Genomic DNA, 22492 nt, shown 5'->3' on the forward strand with positions numbered 1-22492 from the left:
TACTCTTACACGATCCTGAACCCCAAGCAGTTTCGTCGTATGACTTGCTGGTCTAGCTACTTCTGTTTATCAGAGTACCTATTTACCTTTTTCTTCTACATCACATCCTCAGTCGTCATTTTACAATGTCTTCTTCCACCCAGTCAACTGTTTCTCCCATCATGGCGTCAGAGCAGCTTGTCAAGAAGATGTTGGGCGCAGATGTGACCTTTGGCCCTGGTCTGGAGGTTAAGGACATCGTCATTCCTCCCACCACTCTCTCTGAGAGCATCCTCTATCTCACCAGCTTCCACGAACACAGATACTCCTCTGTGATGCTGGCGAACATTGTCAGGCTCCACTGGCGCAACCCCACTGCAACGGCCATGCTCACGTATCGTGACGCCTCCAAGTGCCGCAAGGTTGCCCGCCGCTTCAACGACGGAGACGCTGGAGTCTGCGGGAAATATGTTCAGGCGACATTCCTTACCGGCCAGCGCGGTCCACAGGTTCAGCTCACCAGACTTCCTCTCAAGGCCACCAAGTCGGACATTACCCATGGTCTCCCAGCGTCGCTCTATCCCAGCCGCACCTTTCTCGGGGGTTCCAACGCCAAGCTCGCGCCAGCAGCTCAGCTCCAAGCCATCAAGGACCTGGTCTCTACCTACGGTACCTTCGTTGTGGAGGACCTGGTCAGAGATCACGGCGACGAATCTTCCGTCAGGCTTGTTTGCGACGACGAATCCGACGCGAGACGGGTAGTCAAAGAGCTCAACAATACGGTCCAGAAGTCTGCTGGTATCAATCATTTGTTTGCAGAGATCTGCTTCAACCTGGAGTACCGCTTCTCAGCAAAGTGGCTAGATCATTTGAAGAAGACAATCATTCTTCAAACCACTGACGCAATGTCCGACAAAATTGACGGAGAGATCGCATCCATCCGATACACCTCCGCGAACAAGGAATCCATCCTCTTTAAGAGAGACTTTATGGACTTGGTTTTGCGCGGATACATGGACTCTTACGGAGATGGCTGCGAATCCAACGACTTTGCGGAAGGCCGGATGAGAGACTGCACCAAGCGCGAGTGTTCCATTTGCTTCTGCCCTCCAGAGCAAACAGTACGAACCAGCTGCGGCCACATCTACTGCGCTGGGTGCTACGAACACACAGTCTTGTCAAACGCAAAGTCCCCAAGCCAGAACGGCATCAAGTGCTTCGGCGACTCTGGCAAGTGCGGCAAGCCCATCACCCTTCAGGAGCTCGACTCCAACTTGGGGTACAAGGGCGTCGACAAGCTCATCGAGCGTTCTCTGAGCTCCTACCTGCAAGCCAACACCGCCACCTATCACTGCTGTCCCACTCCCGGCTGCGAGCAGCTCTACAAGGTCACTCCCATGGCGGCAGACAACAAGGGTACCATCCAGCGCTGCGTGGGCTGCCTTGAGATTCTCTGCACATCTTGCCACATGCCACACGACGACAACGTCACGTGCGACAAGGCGGAGGATCACGTCAATGCTGAGCTCATGAAGGGTCTCAACATCAAGCCGTGCCCCAAGTGCAAGACGCCCGTCGACCGCTACGAAGGGTGTAATCACCTGGAGTGCAAGTGCGGTGCCCACGTCTGCTGGCACTGCATGGCGGTATTCGACAACTCTGGCGAATGCTACAAGCACATGACTGATGCCCACAATAGCATCTATGCAGGGCAGCCTCTTTATGATGCCTAGGGGGGGACCGAATGGATGAGATCTGATGGGTAGCAGCTCGTGATTGCACATCAAGTTTGGGTTGAAGGAGGTTTGGGTTTCATTTCACTGATTGGAGATCACCACTGTTACAACTTCTGGGAGCTATCGGCGTTTGCATGGCTTGTTTGGTTTGGATTACGGGAGCATCGCATAGCCTTAGATTGCTGTCAGACACAAGATGTCTAGACTTATTGACGACCAGTCATGACATGACTAGGCGTAACACTATCAGCCATAAAGTGGCTTGACTCATTGTTGCTACTGCTCCATACATTAATTGAAATGAAACTTTTACCCACAAGCAAGCTCATTCTGTGACATGCAATCAGTGACGTGAGCCCTCCCATCGGTAGTGAATATTTCTCGCAGTATACAGTTTGCGGACCAGAGATCAAGTAGCCTTTCGGTCTCACCAATGAGACACCGGGATCACCCAAAAGAGTCGAGGCTCTCATGTGCAGTGTAGATATACGCAATGGAATGCCTCGAGGTCTGCCAACGGATTGGCGTGGTAAGTGTCCCTCTTCTTCCGCCTCTCCTAGACCCACCCATAAAGACGCTGCAGGTGCGCGGAACGTAAAGTCTGAACACCCTTCCATTCCGGATAACCCCATCTCAAAATGAGCATTTTAAGCCTAGCCCCCGTCATGGAATCATTCTCATCATAAGAAGCGCGTCCTCGTGACTGAAGCTTGCCGTCAAGTGACGAGCCACGACCAGACCCTCCTCCTACCCCCGCCACATTACGCTTTTTGTTATTTCTGATGTCCTACAAGCAATTCAGTCTTGTTAAAGATCCAATCAGCCCACTCATTATCGACAAGACATCTCCCAATTAGATAAGATCTCTAAAGCCTGGCGTGTTTAAAACGGGACGTCTTCACAGTGTGAGACCCCTGTGACAAGGGAAAGGCTCCCTCACCCGGCCCCCTTTCACCCGAAGCCAACAGTGCAGCTCACGATGGCTTGATCACCCGAACACCGAGACAACAATCCCTTTCACCCATCATTCGACATCTGCACAAAGAACAACATTCAATAACCCTCATACATAGTTACACATACACGCACCCCCCCATCAAGTGTAAATAATCCCCCCATCCACAATCTGCGTCTGCCCCGTAACGTGATCACTATCCGGCCCCGCCAAAAAGCTCACGAGCTTCGCCACGTCCTCCGGCACGCTCGTCCTCTTTTGCGCGATCAACTCGTTCGTGTACTTTTTAATCGTGTCCCCCTTCTTCGCGCCCGTCTTCTCACCCAGCTTCTCGTCAATCAAGTCCCACATGGCCGTGCCGACGATGCCGGGCGCGTAGGCGTTGACGGTGATGTTGTGCTCGGCGTATTCCATGGCCGAGGCCTGCGTCAGGCCGCGGACGGCCCATTTGGAGGCCGAGTAGTGCGAGAGGAGGGCGAAGGGTTTGAAGCCTACTATGGAGGAGCACTTTGGTTGAATGTCAGTTCCGTCCGTGATATGTTTCCGAGAAGGGTTTTAAGGGTGAAGGGACGGAGGGCTTACGCCGATAATCTTTCCGGGGCTTTCGGGCTTGCAATTGCCTTGCTTGATTAATTGTTTCGCGGCAGTCTGGTAGCAGTTTTGCACGCCAAAGACGTTGACGCGGAACATATTTTCGAATTCCTCCTCGGTGAGGTCGAGGAGTGGCTTCACCTGGGCAATACCGGCATTTGCAATCCTTCCCATCGTCAGCGACCATCACTTTTTCATCTCAACAAAGCAGCAAGCATCCGTCATTGACGAACTCAATAAGTAGATGAAAAGGAGGCTTACATGGTATTCAACGGCCCCAGCTCACCAACAGTCTTTTCAATCATGGCCTGCACCTCACTCAACTTCCTCACGTCGGCGGTAGCGACAACGGCGCGGCGGCCGAGGTCGCGGATCTGCTTAGCGACATCATGGGAGCCTGCCTCGTTGGCCGCAATGTCGTTTATGCAGACGTCGTAGCCGTCGTGGGCGATGCGGAGGGCGATGGCGCGACCTATTCCCCGTGAGGAGCCCGTCACGATGGCGACGCGGCTGTGAATGGGTGTCAGTCACGGCATTGGCTTGTCTCGTTGAACCCAATTGGCGAATCATGTACACGGGTGAGTGTATCCGGGTGTATGAGGTATGATTGTGTGTGAGAAGATGACGGACCTAGCTTGAGCCGCAGCTCTGGTTGCTCCTGCGAGTCCGCTCATGTCTACTTTTAGGACGGATAGATGCTTTAGATAACTCGGAGTTCAGATTGGATTGAACTAGTATTGCTGAATTACAAGAGAAAGCGATGCAATTGAAGCTCAATCCAAAGTGTCTTTCCCCTCCCTTATGAACGAGAACGAGACGATCAACCCCAAGCAAGACCCCCGCAGCAAGCTCACAACGCGGGGTCAAAGGAGACCGAGAAAGCTCCTCCCACTTACTCCAAAGTCTCCAACGAAGCCGGAAATCTTGTAACGATCCCTACGTCCGGTGAGAAGGATTGCCCAAGCCAAGCACTAACACACGCGGAAAGGCGGAAGCGGGCAGCATCACAGTCTCAACCTTGGGCAATTGGTACTGTTTTGAAGGTGGATCTCCAGGGCGGGGCAGTGACAGCTTCACAGGTGACAGGGCAGTTCCCATCTGCAGGGCTGCAGCTCCCCCGGACACCGAAGCTCCTCGGATTTGGCAGATTACCTAATACATCTAGGGGTAGGTACCTTACGTATTCAATGCCAAAAACCCGTGACCCGGCATAGAGAAAAGTGGACCCACGTTGGAAAAGGATCTCCGAGCCGGCCGCCCCCGATTTGTCATGCACTCCACGTTTTCCGCCCCGAGCCACCGCCTCTGGGCTGTCTGGTCCCTGGCCAAGTGGTGACTCTAACACTTTTTTTTTTCTTACTGTTAGGTGAGCAGCTCCCAAGACCCCCGAGAGCTCCAGCGCAGGCGTGGCGACGACGGGATCCAATGGTTTGGAATCCGTCTGACGCTGACGCAGATGGCAGTGTAACCAACTTTATATACATTATCGCAATTGAATCCAAATCTTGTCGCGCACCTTTTATTCCATTCAAACCTCACGCTGTAGAGTAACCAATCTTTGGAATCATCACTCCTCTGATTGCATAAAAGACGTCCGAAACACCCATCTAATCACCTTCCCGTTACAATCAGTGCACTCAAGGCACCGAAAACCACCCCTCGCAATACCGCCCAAAAATCACGATTGCCCCCAAACGCAAACCCCACCACAAGCTCCAGCAGCTGCCCCTCCTGACCCTCGTCCTCGCCCTCGCGCTCCCCATCCTCCTAATCCTCTTAACAACAACCTCCCTCCCACAACACACCTACCACCAAACAATGATCTCCTCCTCCTCACCCGCCTAACCCGCCCCTTCACAACCACCACCAGCATGTCAATCACGCCCCCCGCCCCCCGTCTCCCTCCCCCGAAGGCGCCCAAAAAGCCACCATCGCAGCAGGCTGCTTCTGGGGCGTAGAACACCTCTACCGCAAACACTTTGCCTCCAAGGGCCTCATCGACGCCCGCGTAGGCTACATCGGCGGCGACCTCTCCAACCCGACCTACCGCGCCGTCTGCGGCGGTGATACAGGCCACGCCGAAGCCCTGCAAGTTGTCTTCAAGCCGGAGGAAGTGAGCTACCGCCAGCTCCTCGAGTTTTTCTACAAGATGCACGACCCCACGACGGCGAACCGCCAGGGTCCGGATACGGGCCCGCAATACAGGAGCGCGATTTTTTATCATGATGAGGAGCAGGAGAAGATTGCCAAGGAGGTGACGCGGTTGGCGAATGAGCAGTGGTATAAGGGGGCGATTAAGACGCAGGTTGCGCCGGCGGGACAGTGGTGGGATGCGGAGGCGTATCACCAGCTGTACTTGGATAACAACCCGGGCGGGTATGAGTGTCCCAGTCACTTTTTGAGGACGTTTCCCCCGCTTGAGGGATGACTCCTTGACAGCAGCGGGAATGCAAAGGAGGATGGATGTGGAGATAAGGGAGCGAAGAGGACGAGTCGGATGTAACGATATGGGGTTTCCTTTTCAACTTGAGGGGATCATAATGATGGATGCGAAGTGTCGGGTGGCATTCTCTATTACGCATATAGAGGCTTCGAGGCAATGAATAGCGCTCAACCGCTTTGATTTCAAGACTGTGCCGTCTGAGCCTTGTTTCGTGATATCTGACTGTGGCCTCATGATGGAGCAGTGACTTCATGACCAGGCTTTGGGTAGGCAAGTCCCAGTTGCAGTTTCCTGAATCAGTCAAAATGGTTGTATGATGGTGTCCTCTGGACACAAATATAGACGGAACAACCTCTTCACAGCCGAATGTTAGACATGTAGTTGACCGAATTTATGATTTTTATTTATTCTGGTATTGTACAACATAAAAAAACCAACTCGGAGCCCGTGGGTCTCTTTGGAGTCGTATCATGAGAGGGGTTCTCGAGCCTCTGTTTTCCGCCCGCCGTGGGGTATATACACCATCCTACTGGCGGGATCCCATTATCTTATCTTCCACTGCTGCCACGATTCAACCTCAACTTCATCTTTACTTCCTACGGTTCTGCTGCATCATCAGAATCTGCACCATGCGGACAAAGATGTTGATAAAGTCAAGCTCAAGCGCAATGCTCTCGTTGACAGCATCCTTGCGAATGATGCCACGCTCGGCAAGACGGGCGTGGTGCAGAATCTTCTGAACGTCGTAGAGGGTGAAGCCGCCAAAGACAGCGAGGCCGCCGTACAGCGAGATACTCTCGGTCAGGGCGAGGGTGCGGACGGCGGTGACGGGCAACAGCATAGGCGCGAAGCTGGAGGCGACGACGACGCCGAGGCCAGCGAGGAGGGGTCCGCCGATGTAGAGGTACTTGTCCTGCTTGGCGGTGGCACCGACGATGGAGAGGGAGCCCATCATGGCGACGGTGTAGAGACCGGCACGGGCGAGAAGGGCACCGGGAACCATTGTCAGGAGAGGGGCGATCATGGCGGCCTGGGTTGCGTTGAAAGCGGCCCACATGGCGTACTTGGGGATGTAGCTGTTGGCGCGTTAGTTTTTACTACTCGAATTCTCAAAATGTGTTCTTGGCTTACTTGTCAGGAGAGATGGCACGGGTACCGTACATGGTACCGAAGCTGAGAGCCAGACCACCGATACCCACGACCCAAGGGTTCGTCACCATCAACCTGTAGACGAATCCAGACTGGATCATCTGGCGCGCGCTGAGGGCAATGATACCAACGCCCAAACCAGTGTGAAGGAAGGTATCGTTAAGGTACTCGCGCTCGTAGACGGGCATGCCGCCGTCATCGCGGGTCTCACGGTTGAAGACGATATTGATGGCGACGAGGGTACCACCAAAAATGGCGCCGCCGACCAACAGCTTGCGGAGGGGGCTCGCCTGGCCCTGGACGCCGGGAGCGGCCTGCTGCATGTAGGTTCTCGAGGAGCCGCGGAGGAGGGCATTGCGGGCGGCGGTCGCGACGGAGGCGGTCGGTCTTGACTTTGACGAGGCCTGGTGGAAGGCTCTGGTCGCCGTTGTGCGGAAGGGTTGGGATAGTTGCGGGAGACGCTGCGCCAGGCGCGCGGGCCCTTGGCGGAGTGTGATGCTGAATGACATCGTTGTCGTGTCGATTCGTATGCGAATGGTTGGTGTGATGTGTGTGTTGGTTTGCAATTTAAGAGAGGAAACAAAGGAGATGTGGTGGTGGTTGACGATGTTTAAAGGCCTGCGTGGAGGAGTTCGCGGGAGGCAATGACGAATGACGTTCCCGATTCTGGCGGACTCTCGGGGCCGGAATTTGCCTGAGGTGCTTTCTCCCCGGGTGGGTTTGGCTGAGGCAGCTGCTTAGCTAACTTTTTTTGCGGTCATGTGAGTGGCTGGAGAGAAACTGGTGGAAATTCCCGTACCTTCTCTGCGCTGCCGTCCGCCTTAACCCCGATCCACCCGGGCGGACATTGGAGCTTGGCGACCAGCTGCCGCCAGATGAGTCACAGCTCGTTCCAGCTGGCAGCGGAAGCTCTTCCTTTTCCCTCGGCTTCTCCTCCGATGCAGCTGCTGAAGCTCTCCTCCCCCTCCTGTCTACCGTCTACCGGCCTGAACCGCTGCCGTTGGTCGCATGCCTCCTTGGCATCCAGAATTAGCAACTCTGGAAGCAGACAGGAGGGTGTAGCCGCTGTCACACAAAGTCAGGCACCCAGCCAGGAACTCTGCTTCTGCTGCTGTCAATAAACCTCCGTATTCCCCAATCTCTCGAGTTGCATCGTCACCACAGAAAAGCAAGCTGCTATAGCGCGACGATGCTTAAGAGGTGACTGAGTTCCCATCATCTCACCATGAAAGCATTGAGCGATACTCATCCTCTCTCTCATGCTCCTCCCTCGGTATCACCTGTGCCAAAATGAATATGAACGAAAAAAATGCAACCAAGTTCCTTACCGCTGCGAGAGCCCCAAGAAAGCTAACAAAATAGCTTCCATCTACCGTGCAGTAGCCTACTTTTACCCCGCCGTGCCTGGCCAATCTCTCAACACCACCTGAATCACCACCGTTACATGGGCGCATGTCTCTCCCGTCTAAGGATCTTAGAAGTCAGGACGCAGGCTTATGTACTAGAGACTAGAAAGGCATGAGAGGCACACACAGACCGCCCCAAGCCACCCATCATTCGAATTAGCCAAACTCACTGTTCGTACCACAGTAAAGCATCAATATGATGAATGACACCTGCAACGGCTAACCGGCAGAAGTCCAAGCCCACACAATACAGCCATGGCCAGCCACATGCCGCAGTGCCGTCAAATTCCCCTCACTAATACGTTGAACCTACTTGGCGCAGTCACCTCTAATCGCACCGCGAACCCATCACCCGAAGCCTATTCTGGCTCCTTTGGCGACCTCAATCTATGTCCGGACTCATTTCGGGGCCTTGTCTTACTTCAGTACATCAGACGAGTCACGATGTCTGGCAGGATTGTACCGAATGGCGCAATGTTTGGCCATTTCGTTCATCACTGCGGTTTCTCTTCAAGCTTTCGGCTTTCCTCGTCCGCTAGTTGAGCAACTTAAACCTGGTGATTGAGTACCTGGCAATGTATTTTTGACTAATCTCGCTGACGGATCTTCAACATCATCTCATCGCACAACTCCAAAAGAGCCCACTGCATAGTTGTATCTTTCTTCCACAGTCTATATTTCACCTTCCTATGGTTCCGCCCACACCGGAATCACCGTGGTAAACCTACGTGGCTCTCCCGAAGCACGGCCGCCCCCAACCTGTTTCCTCCTCTCGACTGTGTTTTTTCTCCGATGAACCGTAACAATTCAGACTCATTGCACGTCTTGAACTACATTTGAGACACCTGATCACCCCCTCGGTTCCTCAATCCCGTACCGGCCCCAGGTACGGGAAGTGGGACGGGGTTTGGGGGGACACAGGGCAGTCGGTGGGACCTTCACTGCTCATTGGAACCGGGATGGCAGAGACAAAGAGAAAAAAAAACAGGAAGCGTTTGTGACGTCCAACATGGGCAGCAAAACTCGTCGACTCTTTCCGTTGTAAGTAATCGTGTCGCATCAAGAGGACACATGGAGGGCAGCAAATGATTGAGAATTATCAGAAACCAAAAGACTTCCTCCAACTGACTCGAATCTCAACACCAAGTCCCATTAATGATTTGAGAAAGAAAAAAAGAAGAACCAACACCTAAAACTTAGCACACCAGAAAGAAACAGGCGCGTTCCTGGAATGGCTGGAGCGAGGCGCCGGCCGGTGATGTGATGATCTACAATAAGCACCATGCCCCAGACAGCTCTAACTCGACTAAAGCCAAACGCGGACCGACTGCCCAAAGTAAAAGACCACTTTACCTTAAATAAATCATAAGCAACAAGATGGCTCTACTTTTCTGCCAGGATCTGATGCATATGCAGACAAAACTGCACAGCGGATCCAGGACCCCAACACCAACGGCTCATGAACAAGCAAGAAAACGCATACTGCCAACCCAACCAACACGGGCGGCTAGGTGCATACATCGCCCCCCATAAAGGAGCAGCGAACTGAGCAAAGAAATGCATGTTAAAATCATGTTAAAATCATGCATGAATTTCGGGGGGTCGCGATCGCAAGCATTAGCGCGATGTCCCCCCCTCTTCTCACCCCTTAAGCTACTGGTCCTTACTGGCACCATTCTTAGCCTTGGTCTCTTAGTATAGATTCTGTTTGCTTAATAAACCCGTCAGGATAGTCCCAACCTCCACTTCCCAAGTTCCTCCTGTGTCTGTCTCCCCATCTTCCCGCCAAACTTCCGCGCACGGGGTTCCAGCGTCAAACAAACGATGAAGGGGGGGGCTTGAGGGCTCACCCAAGTTACCCGTCGCTCGTACCAGGTGTCGTCTCGTGTCTCGTGTCTCTTCCTCTTCCTCCCATTCTCCTTGATCTCGTATGACGATGTGTGATGCTGAGTGTCGAGACTCACTGCTGCTTCGGATGTTTGCAACATCCCTCGTCCGCCCCCTCCTCTCCCATCCCATCCTCTCCGTGCTGCCTCCCATGCTGTCCCATCCACCAACCGCCCCGCCCCCAACTCCGAGGTTCCAACACGAAAGCTGAACGTGCTGAAAAGCTCCCGAATCCTTGTTCCTGTATTCACTCTATTACGGAGTAACTGTGACCCCAACGATCCTGTGACCCTGCATCCCAACCCCCCATCTCCAAGTCTCCATTGATTGTCCTTTTCGCGCCGGGTACTACCTAACAAGCATGAATTCCTCGTTGCTAATATCCAAAACCAACGGCCAACTTCCTGATTCGGTGTGCGGACAAGCAACCAACAATCCAATACTTTCAAGTCTCATTACGCAAAAATCCTTGGTCCTCGAATGCTACGAGTCCATGACAAGTCAGGGGTCCGATTCCATCTCAGTCTGGATTTTCTTTCTCGTTACTTAATAGTCTCTATTCCTCCCCTCCTCTCATGACCCTTCTCTTTTGATCCCCTTACCACAAAAGAACCCGTCCCATCCGCACCTAGCCTCTTTTCACCAAGCCACCTGCGTCGCTTCACTACTCCGTACAAATTCCTCCCCATTGATCCTTTGTGTAACCAACTCGCGCCAAACTTGGCGTCCCGTTTCACGCTTCGGTGTGGCTTGTCCTTTTTTTTTTTTTTTTTTCACTCTTGACAATTAGCAATCCCGACTAAAGTACTTTCGGTCTCACACCATCCGCATCGTGATTCAAAGTCCAACAAACGGTCGCGTCTGCGCTAAGACTCCTCGACTCGGCCTTATTTTCTCATCCGCGCCAATTTCTACTTTTGGGTTATAAAGTACGACCGTTCCCCGACTCATACCCACGGCCGGAAATCCACAATACTGTGTAATTCTGTCGTCTGTTCTTCTACCAGAATCGAGTTTGTCAGAGCTTGGCGAAGAATCCGACTTTTCCACCAAAACTCATTCATTCATTATTTTCCTTGGGTTTATTTTCCCCATTTCTCAGCTTCTACTTTCATTACCCACCGGCCGTCAAAATGAGATTCTCTGCCGCCCTCTCCGTCGCGATCCTCGCCTCAACAGCTTGCGCCGCACCAGTCGATACGGAACAACACCCCATAGCATCCCCGTCACATGTCTCAAAAGCCCCCGTAGTCGCGGCTGCCGCGGCAGCACCCTCAGCAGCCACACCAGAAACTAGCAGCAGCAGCAGCACATCGCCGGCGTCCAACATCATCGCATCCGCTTGGAAACAAATCTTTGGTGACAAGGAAGGAGAGGAGGATCCGAACCTGGGAAGGGCATGCTTCTGCGCCAACGGATCGATTTGCTGCAACACTTCGGAAGGCCTCGACTGCACGCAAGGATTGTGCGGGCTATAAGAGAAATGCAGGAGGAGATCCCCGATGAGGCGAGCGTCGAGACAGTGATACTTAGACTCGCCTCGGTCCCCGCCCGGTCCTCGGAAGGCAAGAGGGACCTGCCGTGTCCGGCTGTCAGATCGGGGTGGATCCCGCATCGCGACCCATATTTCCCCGGCCCGGACTGCTCCTTGCCCGGGGGAATCTGTCTTGGTGTCACTGCTTGGCTGCTTGGAAGCCAAATCCAACGAGACACCAAATACCAATGGTCCTTCGACCTATGAGAAAGCCTACGGTCCCCGATTCGACTACGGGCAAGCAATGAAGCGGGCTCTCCGCCACACAAAACTGGCCGAAACCGCGGGCCAAATCGAGTCTACCCCCGCTGCTAGCGATAGCCGCAGAGCAGAAAAGTCAACAAAAATAAGCTCTCTGCTTGAGTAGTCGCAGTCGAACGCATGGCTGTTTCAATCATCGACAACACGTTGCGGGCGTCGGGAGAGTAGTCCCTGCAGGCACCGCGGCCTGCGCGTTTGCCGTGGATGCTGGGTTCGAAGCTACGCCTTGTACGCGGAGGAAAAGGACGACAGCCTGGCTTCTGATCGAGGGGTTGCAAGCCCATCGCATGAAGGAGAAAAGCATCTCTAACGTGGAATTGTATGACCGAAACGGCCCGCGTCCGCCAGAAGACCGCCCCGAGGGTCTAGATGTAAAGGTTTCCCAGATGCAGCCAGACAAACAGTACCGACCGGCACGATGCCGCGGCTATTCAACATTATGTGTTTGCTGTAAGAGCAAACAAGAACGAGCTTGTCACACCATAACTTAATTAGTAATACTATTTTGGCTCTTCAAGCCCTTCTTCACCGAGTCCCTCAAGCTCCTGTGCCGGCCAAGGATACAACGTTTGGGAAATCGAAGTAAGATATCATTAATTTGTGGTACAAGCAGTAACTTACCATTCACCTTGAGCTTGGCTTCGCTAAAAACATTTCGCTGCGTCTATGAGGAACACAGCAAATAGCCTGGCTGCCTGGGCAGTCAGTAACACAGTAGTCGCAGTGTACCCAGAAGGATCCAGGTCCTAAATCTTGGTGTGTGCAAAAGTTTGCTATCGTGATGGCCGAAGTCGGGTGCAGCAACTGAGGCTAGACTTACAACTCGCTTCGACGCAGTCTGCCCATGGCTGGGATCATCCAGAGATCCGAACTGGAGGCCGTGGGCGTGGTTCGAGAAACGGACCGGAGCCGTGCATTGTTTCAAGACGATTAGAGGTGTCCAGGAAGGCCTCTGTGTGTGTTGTGATGGGCTCGGGCCATGAAGCAGGGGCCGCTGAACGAATCATAGGATCTTGAAGGCAAGGAATCTGTCACCGTGCCGCTCCGGGGACGGTGGAAAGCATTCGATGCGGGCGAAAGCACGTGAAGAACCGGCACATTTACTCCCTCCGATGTTGGCCCTTCGCCGAAGCTTGCCCTGTTGGCAACTTGGCCCGTTGAAGCGCTGTGTATTAGATGGCCTCGAAGCTTGACGAGATTCTGAAGTTGGCCCTCCCCCAGAGTCACAATCCGGTTCCAAAAATCCCCTCAAACATAGGGGAGTCAGCTATTAATAGTGCTTGGCACGGTATAGGAAACAAGAGCGATACGATGGGAGTAGAGCAGCGCAACCCTGGCCATTTCGACGAAGAACAATTCTGGGGAGCATGCCCTGAACACCGTGCGACGTGACTGAGCATTTGTTGACAACTGGAAGCACGTGGCATCGAGATATCGGGTTCGTCAAGGCGTTGAAGGTTGCAAAGGCTAGGCCACGCGCGCGCAGCATTCGCGGTGGTATGCGGCTCATCGGACTACGGGCCCTAGCTAACAACCGAAGAGTGTGGCCAGTCATGTCAGTCGTGATGTAGGGCGCAAACGCGAAAAGTTGACTTGACGTTCATGCGCGCCTTGACATGCAGCTTGAGGCCACACCTGTCAACGTGTGAATGGTCGCTGATGATCTTTCATCAGATAGTCCTAGTCCCATGGCCCTGGAGCATGGTGAACAGCGCGTTTCAGGGCACAGAAGTCTAAGCAGTGGCTCTCTACGTAGTATAGGTCAGCGGGACCGGAGATCGGGAAAGGAGCCGACGATTGGGGTGGGCTAGGAGCTCGAGGCGAATTACTCACGACTCAAGTTCGTCCTCTTCTTTGTTGCGTGGCCCTTGACGCCTCGTGGATGGTGTGCGCCGAAAGTTGAGCCGAAAAAGAGGTTGTGGACTTCGGGACGAATAAAAAGCTTTGGAAATGTCTTCTTGCATCGGGAACCGAAGCAACCATGTGGTGAAACACTGGCAAGATTGCAGAACAAGGTGACTGAGATAGAGACCGGACGATAGAGTCGGGGTTGGATGTCCATCGATGGCCCTGGTTGATGGAGTTGGAGATAGTCTTGTTCGTGCAGAAGAATGCTGCATGTACCTGCCTAGTATTCAAGGGGAGAGAAATGGGCAAAACGTGGAGACTTTGATGGGAGAAGAAAGGAAAAGCTGGCGAGAAAAAGAAAGGAATGACGGGAAGAGGAATGGACCCATCAATCAATCTTGCATGTGTAGATAATTCCGTGGATGTCCCGCGGCAGGTGCAGATCTGGCCGGGGGAAGAAAACAAAGGAAGGAGGATCCGCTCTGTGAAAGAAGAGAGGCAGGAGGTGATGGTACTCCGTACCTTCCCCAAGTTATCTCGTACCTGCCTTTTGCCTCAACCCTTGATGTTCTTTCCAGATTCAGACCAACAGCAAGTAAAGAAAGCGCAGAGGAGGTTGTCGAGGAAGGCACCTTCCTGCTAAGTTACCTTACTTTACTTTGCTTCTCAGTGAAGCAGCTTAATCACCACCAAGTGAAACAGTGAGGCGAACAGCTACCTTAGCTACGTGCCTTCAGGCATCTCCTGTCACCTCAGATCTCAGGCTTCTCCAACAACCTTTCAACAATCACCCAAGATCATTCAACCTCCATGACAATTACCAGCCAGTCCAGGAATTCATATCGACTCTCCCTTCCACGCCTCATACCCCTTGGACCCATGCTGGACCGTTCGACAAACTCTCGTAGCTCAGAGATGTTGGGCGCGCACCATAACCATAAACATACGGCAAGTAGCCGAGTCAGAGCTTTACACTACGTCTGGCACGCGGCGCGAAATCCCCCCGTTCATCGCCCTCCACCAACCCAACCTTGGCAGGCTTCTAGCCGTCTTCCATGAGGCTTCCACGCATCGATCTCCCTCCGCTGGAAGACGCCTTGACCACCATCCCCCCAAGCTTCTTCGCCGTCACCCGCCGCCGACATGGTTGACCGGGTGCATCCTCTCATCCAGCCGCTGTGGACTGCTACCCCTCCGAAGACCGTTTTGTGCACCGTGCGCGCCATTTCGGGTCCGATGAGCCAGGGGTCCCGGCCTGCAACTTTGAGACACGCGGTGAGATGGCGGTCCACCCACACTTGTCTTTCTGTACTAGGCTGAACCGACTTGGGGATAGTGACGAGATCAAGTGTGTCCAAGACTCCCAGAGTCCCAGGTCGAGTGCTGGAAGTGGAGGAATGGACCTGCTGCGAAACGAACGGCGGCCGTCTGCTTTTTCGGTCGTTTTCGCTCCTCGCTGCTGCGGCCTGCACACGCCTCGCCTTCAACTTTTCTATTTTGTGCCCTGTGACAAAAGTCCCCGTCCATGGCAGTCTATCCGGCCTCGCTCCATTTACACGCACCTGCTGGTCACGCCCTCGCCCTCGCAGCCTTTGCCGTCCTTGTCCTACGGTCACTCTTGTCTCGATACATCTCAATCCAATTTGCAGCGCAAGATGGGAAAAGAGTCACTAGCCTCTTTCCTCGACTCGACAGTAGCGCGCACGCTGCTTGTCTGTTTCTTGAGTTCACCTACAGGCTTCTGGAGCAAGGATGCGACATGCTTTGACAAGCCGAGTGGGCGGGCTGCCGTGTCCGTGTGAGCTTCTAGAATGTCTCTCTGACCGCCTCGCATCAGATTGGAAGCCTGAAAATCGAGTTCCAGAGCACGAGGGTGCGATGGGGAGCAGACGAACCTGTGGACATGAAGTTTAAGGTGATACATGCGACTGCCGCTAGCCCGAGGGAGGGGTGCCAGAGTGGATGTGGCAGAGGCAGAGGCAAAGAAGAAGCAAATGCAAGAGAGAGAAAGCGAGACCAGCCGAGGATGAAAGCCGGCATGGAAACGACGCCAGAAGCCTGAGAGAACAAAGGAATCGCAGAGCCGGCCCGGCGGCTGGCCGTTTGATTTCTGTCAATTTCGATTTTTCCTTTGGCCATTCTCCTCTGGCCGATCTAGCGACGCCCCTTTCGGAAGAAACCCAGACCATTGAGCGGCTGCCCTGGATTTGTGCCCAAGGAGGCTAAGCAAGGTGCGTGCGTCCGTTGCTCGCGCTACGCTACTCTATTCCGATGCCTCAACGTCACACCGGTGACCGAAGCAGTGCGCAGATTCAGGTAGGTAGTAATATGTTGCCATCGCCATTGGGGCCAACCCTAGCTAGGCAAGGTAGCTTCATGTCTCGCTTTCGCAGCAGCCGATACTGACGTTGCCTGCTGGCTTATACCTGGTTGCTCGCAGCAATTCCAGCCAGACTCCTCCTTATCCTTGGCTTCGCTACGCTCAAATATCGTTTGGTGTTGTGGTGGACGAGTGGTCAACATCAGTCAGTCTGTCTCCTAGTGTCTCTTGATTGTCTGCCCCTTGCTGACATCATCAGATAACTTAGCACGTTGTCAGGCGAATGGTGTGCTGGCAGATCAGAGTCACGACGGACCATACCGCAAGTCTCTGTCTCCTGTCTGTTTGTTTCCTCTGCTCAGGGCAAGACAGGGCACCGCAGGCGAAGGTCGCCAAAGCTGCAGTTTGTGTGTCGCACACCCAGTCTCCTCCCCCTTTACTTTTAGCTTTGGCTCTCCTCCACTGACGAGGTACCCAGCTCTTAACAGTGCGCCTAGAGAAACCGTAAAGTATGGCACCCTACGCAGAGATATGGTCATGACTACGTACGTATGTCGACACAACAAACAGCTTGGCTGTGCCCAGCGGAGGGAACACAAGAAGCTCGGGGCATGCCCAGGCACAGTAAGCTCCCGTTGCTTGTGCAAGTGTTTGTCGGTTCACATTTTGACGACAGAGCAGCGGTTTGATGGCTTAGTGATTATTCTGTCGGTGGACTCTTCGACTGCCTTCGCCGTGACAACAACTACGATCGTCCAGCTGATCGAACAGACACAAATTCCTACTTCCTCACCTCCAGCCTACCGCGGCCGCCGCGGCCACACGATTACATTCTACGGGCCCTTGGGCGCCAGGCTGTTTAAGCTTTGGGGTCAGGTTGCGGCCATGTCTCGTCGCCCTGCCAGTGACTTGCTGCGTACCCCTGAACAGACTGCCCCAAGCGTCCGTGTGCGGTAGATCGGTACCTAATGAGTACAAGCTTCGTGGCCCCTACCCCACCCTCCGAGCGCCATTGTGCGAGGGCTGGCTGGCCGCAGTGTTGGCGATGGGGGAAAAGCTCTGAAGAGAGAGAGAGAGATGGTAGAGGTGACGCTTGGAGTTGACATGACTGTGCTTGATAGGTAAGATGAGGTTTTCCCAGTCTGCTCGAGGTGGAAATGGATTCCAATGGCCAGCATTGGTATTCGAAGACATGTGTATTATTGGCTCTCAGATATTGAGTATGACAGTTTGGGGGTCGAAGACGTGGGCTCCCTGGTGGTGGACGAGTTGTGCAGGTGAAGTGAAGAGATGAAGGTGTTTGGCCCGTCTCGTCTGGCTGTCCTGTCCGTGTTTGACCTTCCGGAACTCTCTCTGGTGTGTGCGAGTGAGTATGTCCCCTCCCTCTTGCTGTATCCTTGCGGCGCATCTGCACCAGCTCCCGCATCTGCGCATCTGCACATGTCCACCGCACAGTTGCTGACTTCTGGCCATTGGTTGACGAAGTTTGGGTCTGGCACTCACGCTCAGATTGCGAGAAACGTAGGGGACGCAACGCAGCATCATCCATCCTCGCCCTTCTACCTCCCCGTCTCCCAGGTCGCCATATTTTAACCTACGTACCTACCTAACCTTAGTCATGTCCCTGGATGTAAGGAAAGGTAAGGTAAGGTAGAGAATACCTTACCTTGCCTTATCTTATGTAATCTTGGCAAAAGATAAAGTGAACAAAATAGCTGAGGAAGGTGCCCTGGGTGCTTGGGTGATTCGTACGGGGTACCACTGCAGTCGGAAGGAAGGAAACGGCAAGGAAGGAAAGAAGCAGCAGTTAGAACGACTCTTGCTCCTTCCCCACGTCCCACGTTTCCACAGTACGTCCTCGCGCCGTGCCATGGACGCCCACGCCCACGCCCAGGGCACCCAGGGGCACGCCCACCCGCCCACTTCAGTGCGACGTCCACGCCCACACCCGCCCACGCCGCCTCCACTAAAAAAAAGGCACCTGCCTACCTTACCTTACTAGGTACTGTATGAGGTATCCCGTACCAAATGGCAGGCACCAAAAATACGCCCCAGAGGCAAGGTACCTCCTTCCTTACGTACCGACATCTGCGCCAACGCTCACGTCCCTCACGTCCCTTCCTGGAATCCTCGCACCCGTCCCGTCGCCCCCAGTTCGGTCCTTCCCTTCCCTTCCCAAACCCACGACCGCTTCTCTTTTCGTCCGTCGCCGCTTCTCTTCCTCCCAGTCCCCCCTCCCTCCCGCTTACCCATTCCTGCAGCAGTCATTTTCCTATCTTCCTCTTCTGCTGGAGATCCTCTCATCGCAACCTCCAATCGTCTATCCCCTTGCCCGTTTGTTGGCTTAACTGATCTGCAACATTGCGACTGCGAATCACCCGCCCTCTTCGCTCGCCTACATCACACTATCGCCTCCGATCCCGCCGCCTCGAACAACCCACCCCCGGCACCTTCGTTTCCCACCACCCTCGCAACTCATCTCGCCTTTGCCTATCCGCTCCTTGCGACCGGCCGAACCCCGCGTACAGGGCCGTCTCTTTCGGATCGAGGGCAATTCCACTCAGCAACAATTGTTTTCCTACCTACACCGTCAAAGATCTGGTGAGTACTTCCCCCGCCTGCTGACCGTCATGAAATCACCAGCGGCAAAAAGTGACCGTGTGTGTCTCTCTCTGACCTAACTTCCACAGCAGAACTGTCACCTCAACTCGGCTTCCACAGCACCCCCGAGCACAAGACAACTTTCCGCTGCTGTCTTCGCGCAGCCACTTGGTGTCACCGCATCCCTCATCAATCATTCCATCCTGCCAGCGAATTGTCGTTTCAAAAGCGACCAGAGACACCGTTTTCAACGGCGACGTTGCGTGATACGATCTGCGACACTCAGCGTTGTCGACCACCCAGACCCTCCCACTTCTACAATTCCTCCGTAGACCCCGCCTTCAAGCCAAGCGCGATCGCCTCGCACTCCCGAATCGGTGAGAAGAAACTCTGATATCGAAATTCGAACAGCGCGAAACAAAAAAAAACAGGTCCTCAATTACCAGGGTGTCTTTAATTATCAAACCCCTCTACGATTGACATTTCCTCACGGCGAAACCAATACCTTGCACTTCAAATCGCCGTTCCAGAGCATGCACCAGCCTCGTCTGTTGTTTACATTACCGACGGAAAACGCGGGAATCTAGCATCGGAGGAAGCTTCAACCCACAGGCAGGGAGAGGACTCTCCTCCTCCTCCTCCGGCCGCCCTTGCGGAGCACAGGCTACAGACCGGGTGTGCACTGGCAAAGCCCTGTTGAAGCTTTGGCCCTCTGCCCTCCCACTGGGCGGAGAGCTTAGCCGGCAAGGCACGTCGAAAACCTGGCGTCGACACGACCACGTACGCGGCATCCCTCAAGGACCATGAGGCGGAATCGCTCCCCAACATCACCCTCACCCTACCGCGCCCTCGCCCATACTGGCGCGGGCGCGGGCGGGGTGCCAGATTCCCTCTCACTCCTCAGGTCCTTCAACGTTGACACGAACCCTACCCGCCCCATGCGGCCATCTCCTCTCACCGCCTCCACCATCCGCGATATGCCGCTCGACTTGGTTGATCGCATCAGATCATTTCCCCTGTTTGTGTCTGCGCCAGAGGAGTTCTTGGCTGCCATCGGAAACCATTTGAGACCACAAGTTCATGCTGCACAAGACCACATTCTCACAGAGGGCGATGATGCCAGAGCAATGTACTGGCTGGTGCGGGGAGTCGTGGCTGTCACCTCTAGAGACGGTGAAGCCATTTATGCAGAACTCAAGCCCGGTGCCTTTTTCGGAGAAATCGGTGTGTTGATGGACGTCCCGCGAACCGCGACCATTGTGGCTCGGACAAAATGCCTTCTCGTGGTCCTTAAGAAGGAAGACCTCCAGGCCGAGTTACCGAAATTCCCGGATATGGAACGGGCGATTCGTCACGAAGCTCAAGAGCGGTTAAACATTCTCAAGAAGAAGCGCCAAGAAGGCGGGCAACTTATCAAGCCTGCTTCGACACAGACCAATGGAGCAAGAGAACCGGTGCCAGGAGAGGTGTCTACGGGTGAGGTAGGCACCATCAGAGAGGGTACCGTCGTCAACTCTAAGAAGCGAAAATCTCCCAGTCCTGGCGCCATTGAAGACCCTGCTGCAGGCAGTGCTCTCGGGAGTGGTTTCGTCAACGTGCGACGAACATTACGAGAGCTGCCTTTGTTCTCCACATTACCTCCTGACATCCTCCATCAGCTAGGACTCAGCGTCCAGCCAAAGACATACCCTCCTTTTACAGACATCATCCAACAAGGATCGGCTGGCAACGAGATCTTCTTCATTGTTCGAGGTGAAGCAGAGGTTGTTCACGAAGCACCAAATGAACCCCCAAAGAAGATGGCTCGTGCGACTTATCTCAGGCCAAGATTAAAAGCAGGTCAATACTTTGGAGAAGTGGCCAGTCTTGGGTTGTCCGAGGGTCGAACAGCGACGGTGCGGGCAATTACAACGGTCGAGTGCTTAATGATCCCTGGAGACGCATTAGACACGCTTTGGAGCCGATGCCCACCCGATATCAAGTCGCAGGTTGAGGAGACAGCTCGCAAGAGATATAAAAATTCTGACGAAGACGTTGAAATGTCGGAGGCAGACCCTATGGAACGAACCAGCAAGTCAGATCCCCCGACCCCGACAACACCCAAAGCTCTACCGCACGTCACCTTCACGACACCCTCAAAACCGACGTCACCTACAAAGGACGATATGGAAACGATGGAACCCAAGGACCCTGATCCTTTCTTGAGCGTGGACATGGAGAATATGCGAAATAGGCGACGCAATTCCCTGGCCCCGCCTACTCCGCAATCCGACAACGCCTCATCAATAGTGACGAACGGCTTCCGAACTCACCAGATTGAGTCGACACCTCTTCGCTTTTCCTTTCCGCCACAGTCGCCACCCGAGCAAGAAGCGCCCGTCAAGCGAGCTCGGACACTGCCACGGCGTCCACATCCGGCCCAGGCCCCAGCTCTTCCCGACGATTTGCTCGTGGAAGCATTCCGATACCTCAATGTTGCGGAGCTGATGAACGCGCGAATCATTTCGTCTCATTGGCGCAAGCTGTTGACGACGCACCCGAAGGTCTGCCTGGATTTGGACTTGTCTGAGCACAATAGAAGAGTCACAGATCTGGCCATCCGAACAGTCATTGGTCCTTTCGTCGGCAACCGCCCGGAGACGATTGACATTAGCAACTGCTTCCACATTACCGACGACGGTTTCCGATGTCTTTGGGAGAGCTGTGGCCGCAATGTTAAGCGATGGCGCATGCGATCTGTGTGGGATGTCTCTGCGAATCAGATTCTGGAGATGGCCGAGAACGCAAAGGGCCTGGAAGAGATCGACTGGAGCAATTGTCGCAAGGTTGGTGACAACTTACTAGCACGTGTCGTAGGCTGGGTAGTACCCGAGCCGCCACCACCCCAACCGCCCAGCAAGCAGGTGGTGATATCTAGCTCTTCGGCCAAGTCGAAACCTCAAAAGGCCGTGACACAGCAGGCTCAACAGAGAGCTGCAAACATCCCCAAGCCGGGCACCATCATTGGCTGCCCCGCCCTCAAGCACCTCAACTTGTCGTATTGCAAGCACATCACTGACAGGTCGATGGCTCATCTTGCCGCTCATGCGTCCAATCGGTTGGAATCGCTATCCCTGACACGATGCACCTCAATCACAGACGCCGGCTTCCAGTCTTGGGCTCCATACCGGTTCCTGAACCTGTCTCATCTGTGCCTGGCAGACTGCACCTACCTCTCTGATAATGCGGTCGTCGCCCTCGTCGGTGCGGCCAAGAACCTGACACACCTGGATCTGTCCTTTTGCTGCGCTCTTTCTGATACTGCCACGGAAGTCGTCGCCTTGGGACTACCTCAGCTGCGCGAACTCCGCCTCTCGTTCTGCGGCAGTGCCGTCTCGGATGCAAGCTTGCAGTCGGTTGCACTACACCTGAACGAGTTGGAGGGTATCTCGGTCCGCGGCTGCGTTAGAGTCACTGGTGGCGGCGTCGAGAATCTGCTCGAGGGGTGCAGTCGGCTACAATGGGTCGACGTTAGTCAGTGCCGGAACTTGGAGAACTGGACCCGAAGCGGAGGTGTCATGCGGTGGGGATTCGATGAGCGTGGCGGCAATGGCCTGTCACCGGGACAGGTGCCTTTGCCATTGCCTAGCCCGACGTCGACTGCCACGAACCACGGTGGGCGTGGGGCAAGGCCGCTAAGCTTCCGGAGAAGAGCAAGACAACCCGTCCGATTCATTGTTGAAAAGGGAGCATTCGGGCTCAGATGAATATGATGATGAGATGGGGTTTTAATCGGGGTTATC

At 54.2% G+C, this 22492-nt stretch overlaps 5 protein-coding genes across 5 annotated transcripts; 3 read left to right on the plus strand and 2 right to left on the minus strand.

Moving 5' to 3' along the window:
* Positions 1–143: 143 nt before the first annotated feature.
* Positions 144–1712, plus strand: N0V96_000782 (uncharacterized protein; the record flags this gene model as incomplete). Its single annotated transcript, XM_053193234.2, has 1 exon — positions 144–1712. A coding segment is annotated over one exon (1569 nt), but the record flags the coding sequence as incomplete, so codon positions are not given.
* Positions 1713–2811: 1099 nt separating this feature from the next.
* On the minus strand, positions 2812–3935 carry N0V96_000783 (uncharacterized protein; the record flags this gene model as incomplete). Its single annotated transcript, XM_053193233.2, has 4 exons — positions 2812–3177; positions 3253–3427; positions 3523–3771; positions 3892–3935. 4 exons carry the CDS (start codon positions 3933–3935, stop codon positions 2812–2814), a joined length of 834 nt encoding a protein of 277 aa, XP_053049351.2.
* A 782-nt stretch (positions 3936–4717) lies between these two features.
* Positions 4718–5689, plus strand: mxr1 (Peptide methionine sulfoxide reductase; the record flags this gene model as incomplete). The annotated part of the gene is made up of 2 exons (XM_053193232.2): positions 4718–4723; positions 5132–5689. 2 exons carry the CDS (start codon positions 4718–4720, stop codon positions 5687–5689), a joined length of 564 nt encoding a protein of 187 aa, XP_053049350.2.
* Positions 5690–6293: 604 nt separating this feature from the next.
* Positions 6294–7362, minus strand: N0V96_000785 (uncharacterized protein; the record flags this gene model as incomplete). Its single annotated transcript, XM_053193231.2, has 2 exons — positions 6294–6780; positions 6836–7362. 2 exons carry the CDS (start codon positions 7360–7362, stop codon positions 6294–6296), a joined length of 1014 nt encoding a protein of 337 aa, XP_053049349.1.
* Positions 7363–19648: 12286 nt separating this feature from the next.
* Positions 19649–22456, plus strand: N0V96_000786 (uncharacterized protein; the record flags this gene model as incomplete). The annotated part of the gene is made up of 1 exon (XM_065756040.1): positions 19649–22456. One exon carries the CDS (start codon positions 19649–19651, stop codon positions 22454–22456), a length of 2808 nt encoding a protein of 935 aa, XP_065615280.1.
* Positions 22457–22492: the final 36 nt, after the last annotated feature.

This window comes from Colletotrichum fioriniae (genome assembly GCF_027942845.1).
Source record: "Colletotrichum fioriniae strain IMI 355084 chromosome Unknown scaffold_1, whole genome shotgun sequence".
Lineage (NCBI taxonomy): Eukaryota > Fungi > Ascomycota > Sordariomycetes > Glomerellales > Glomerellaceae > Colletotrichum > Colletotrichum fioriniae.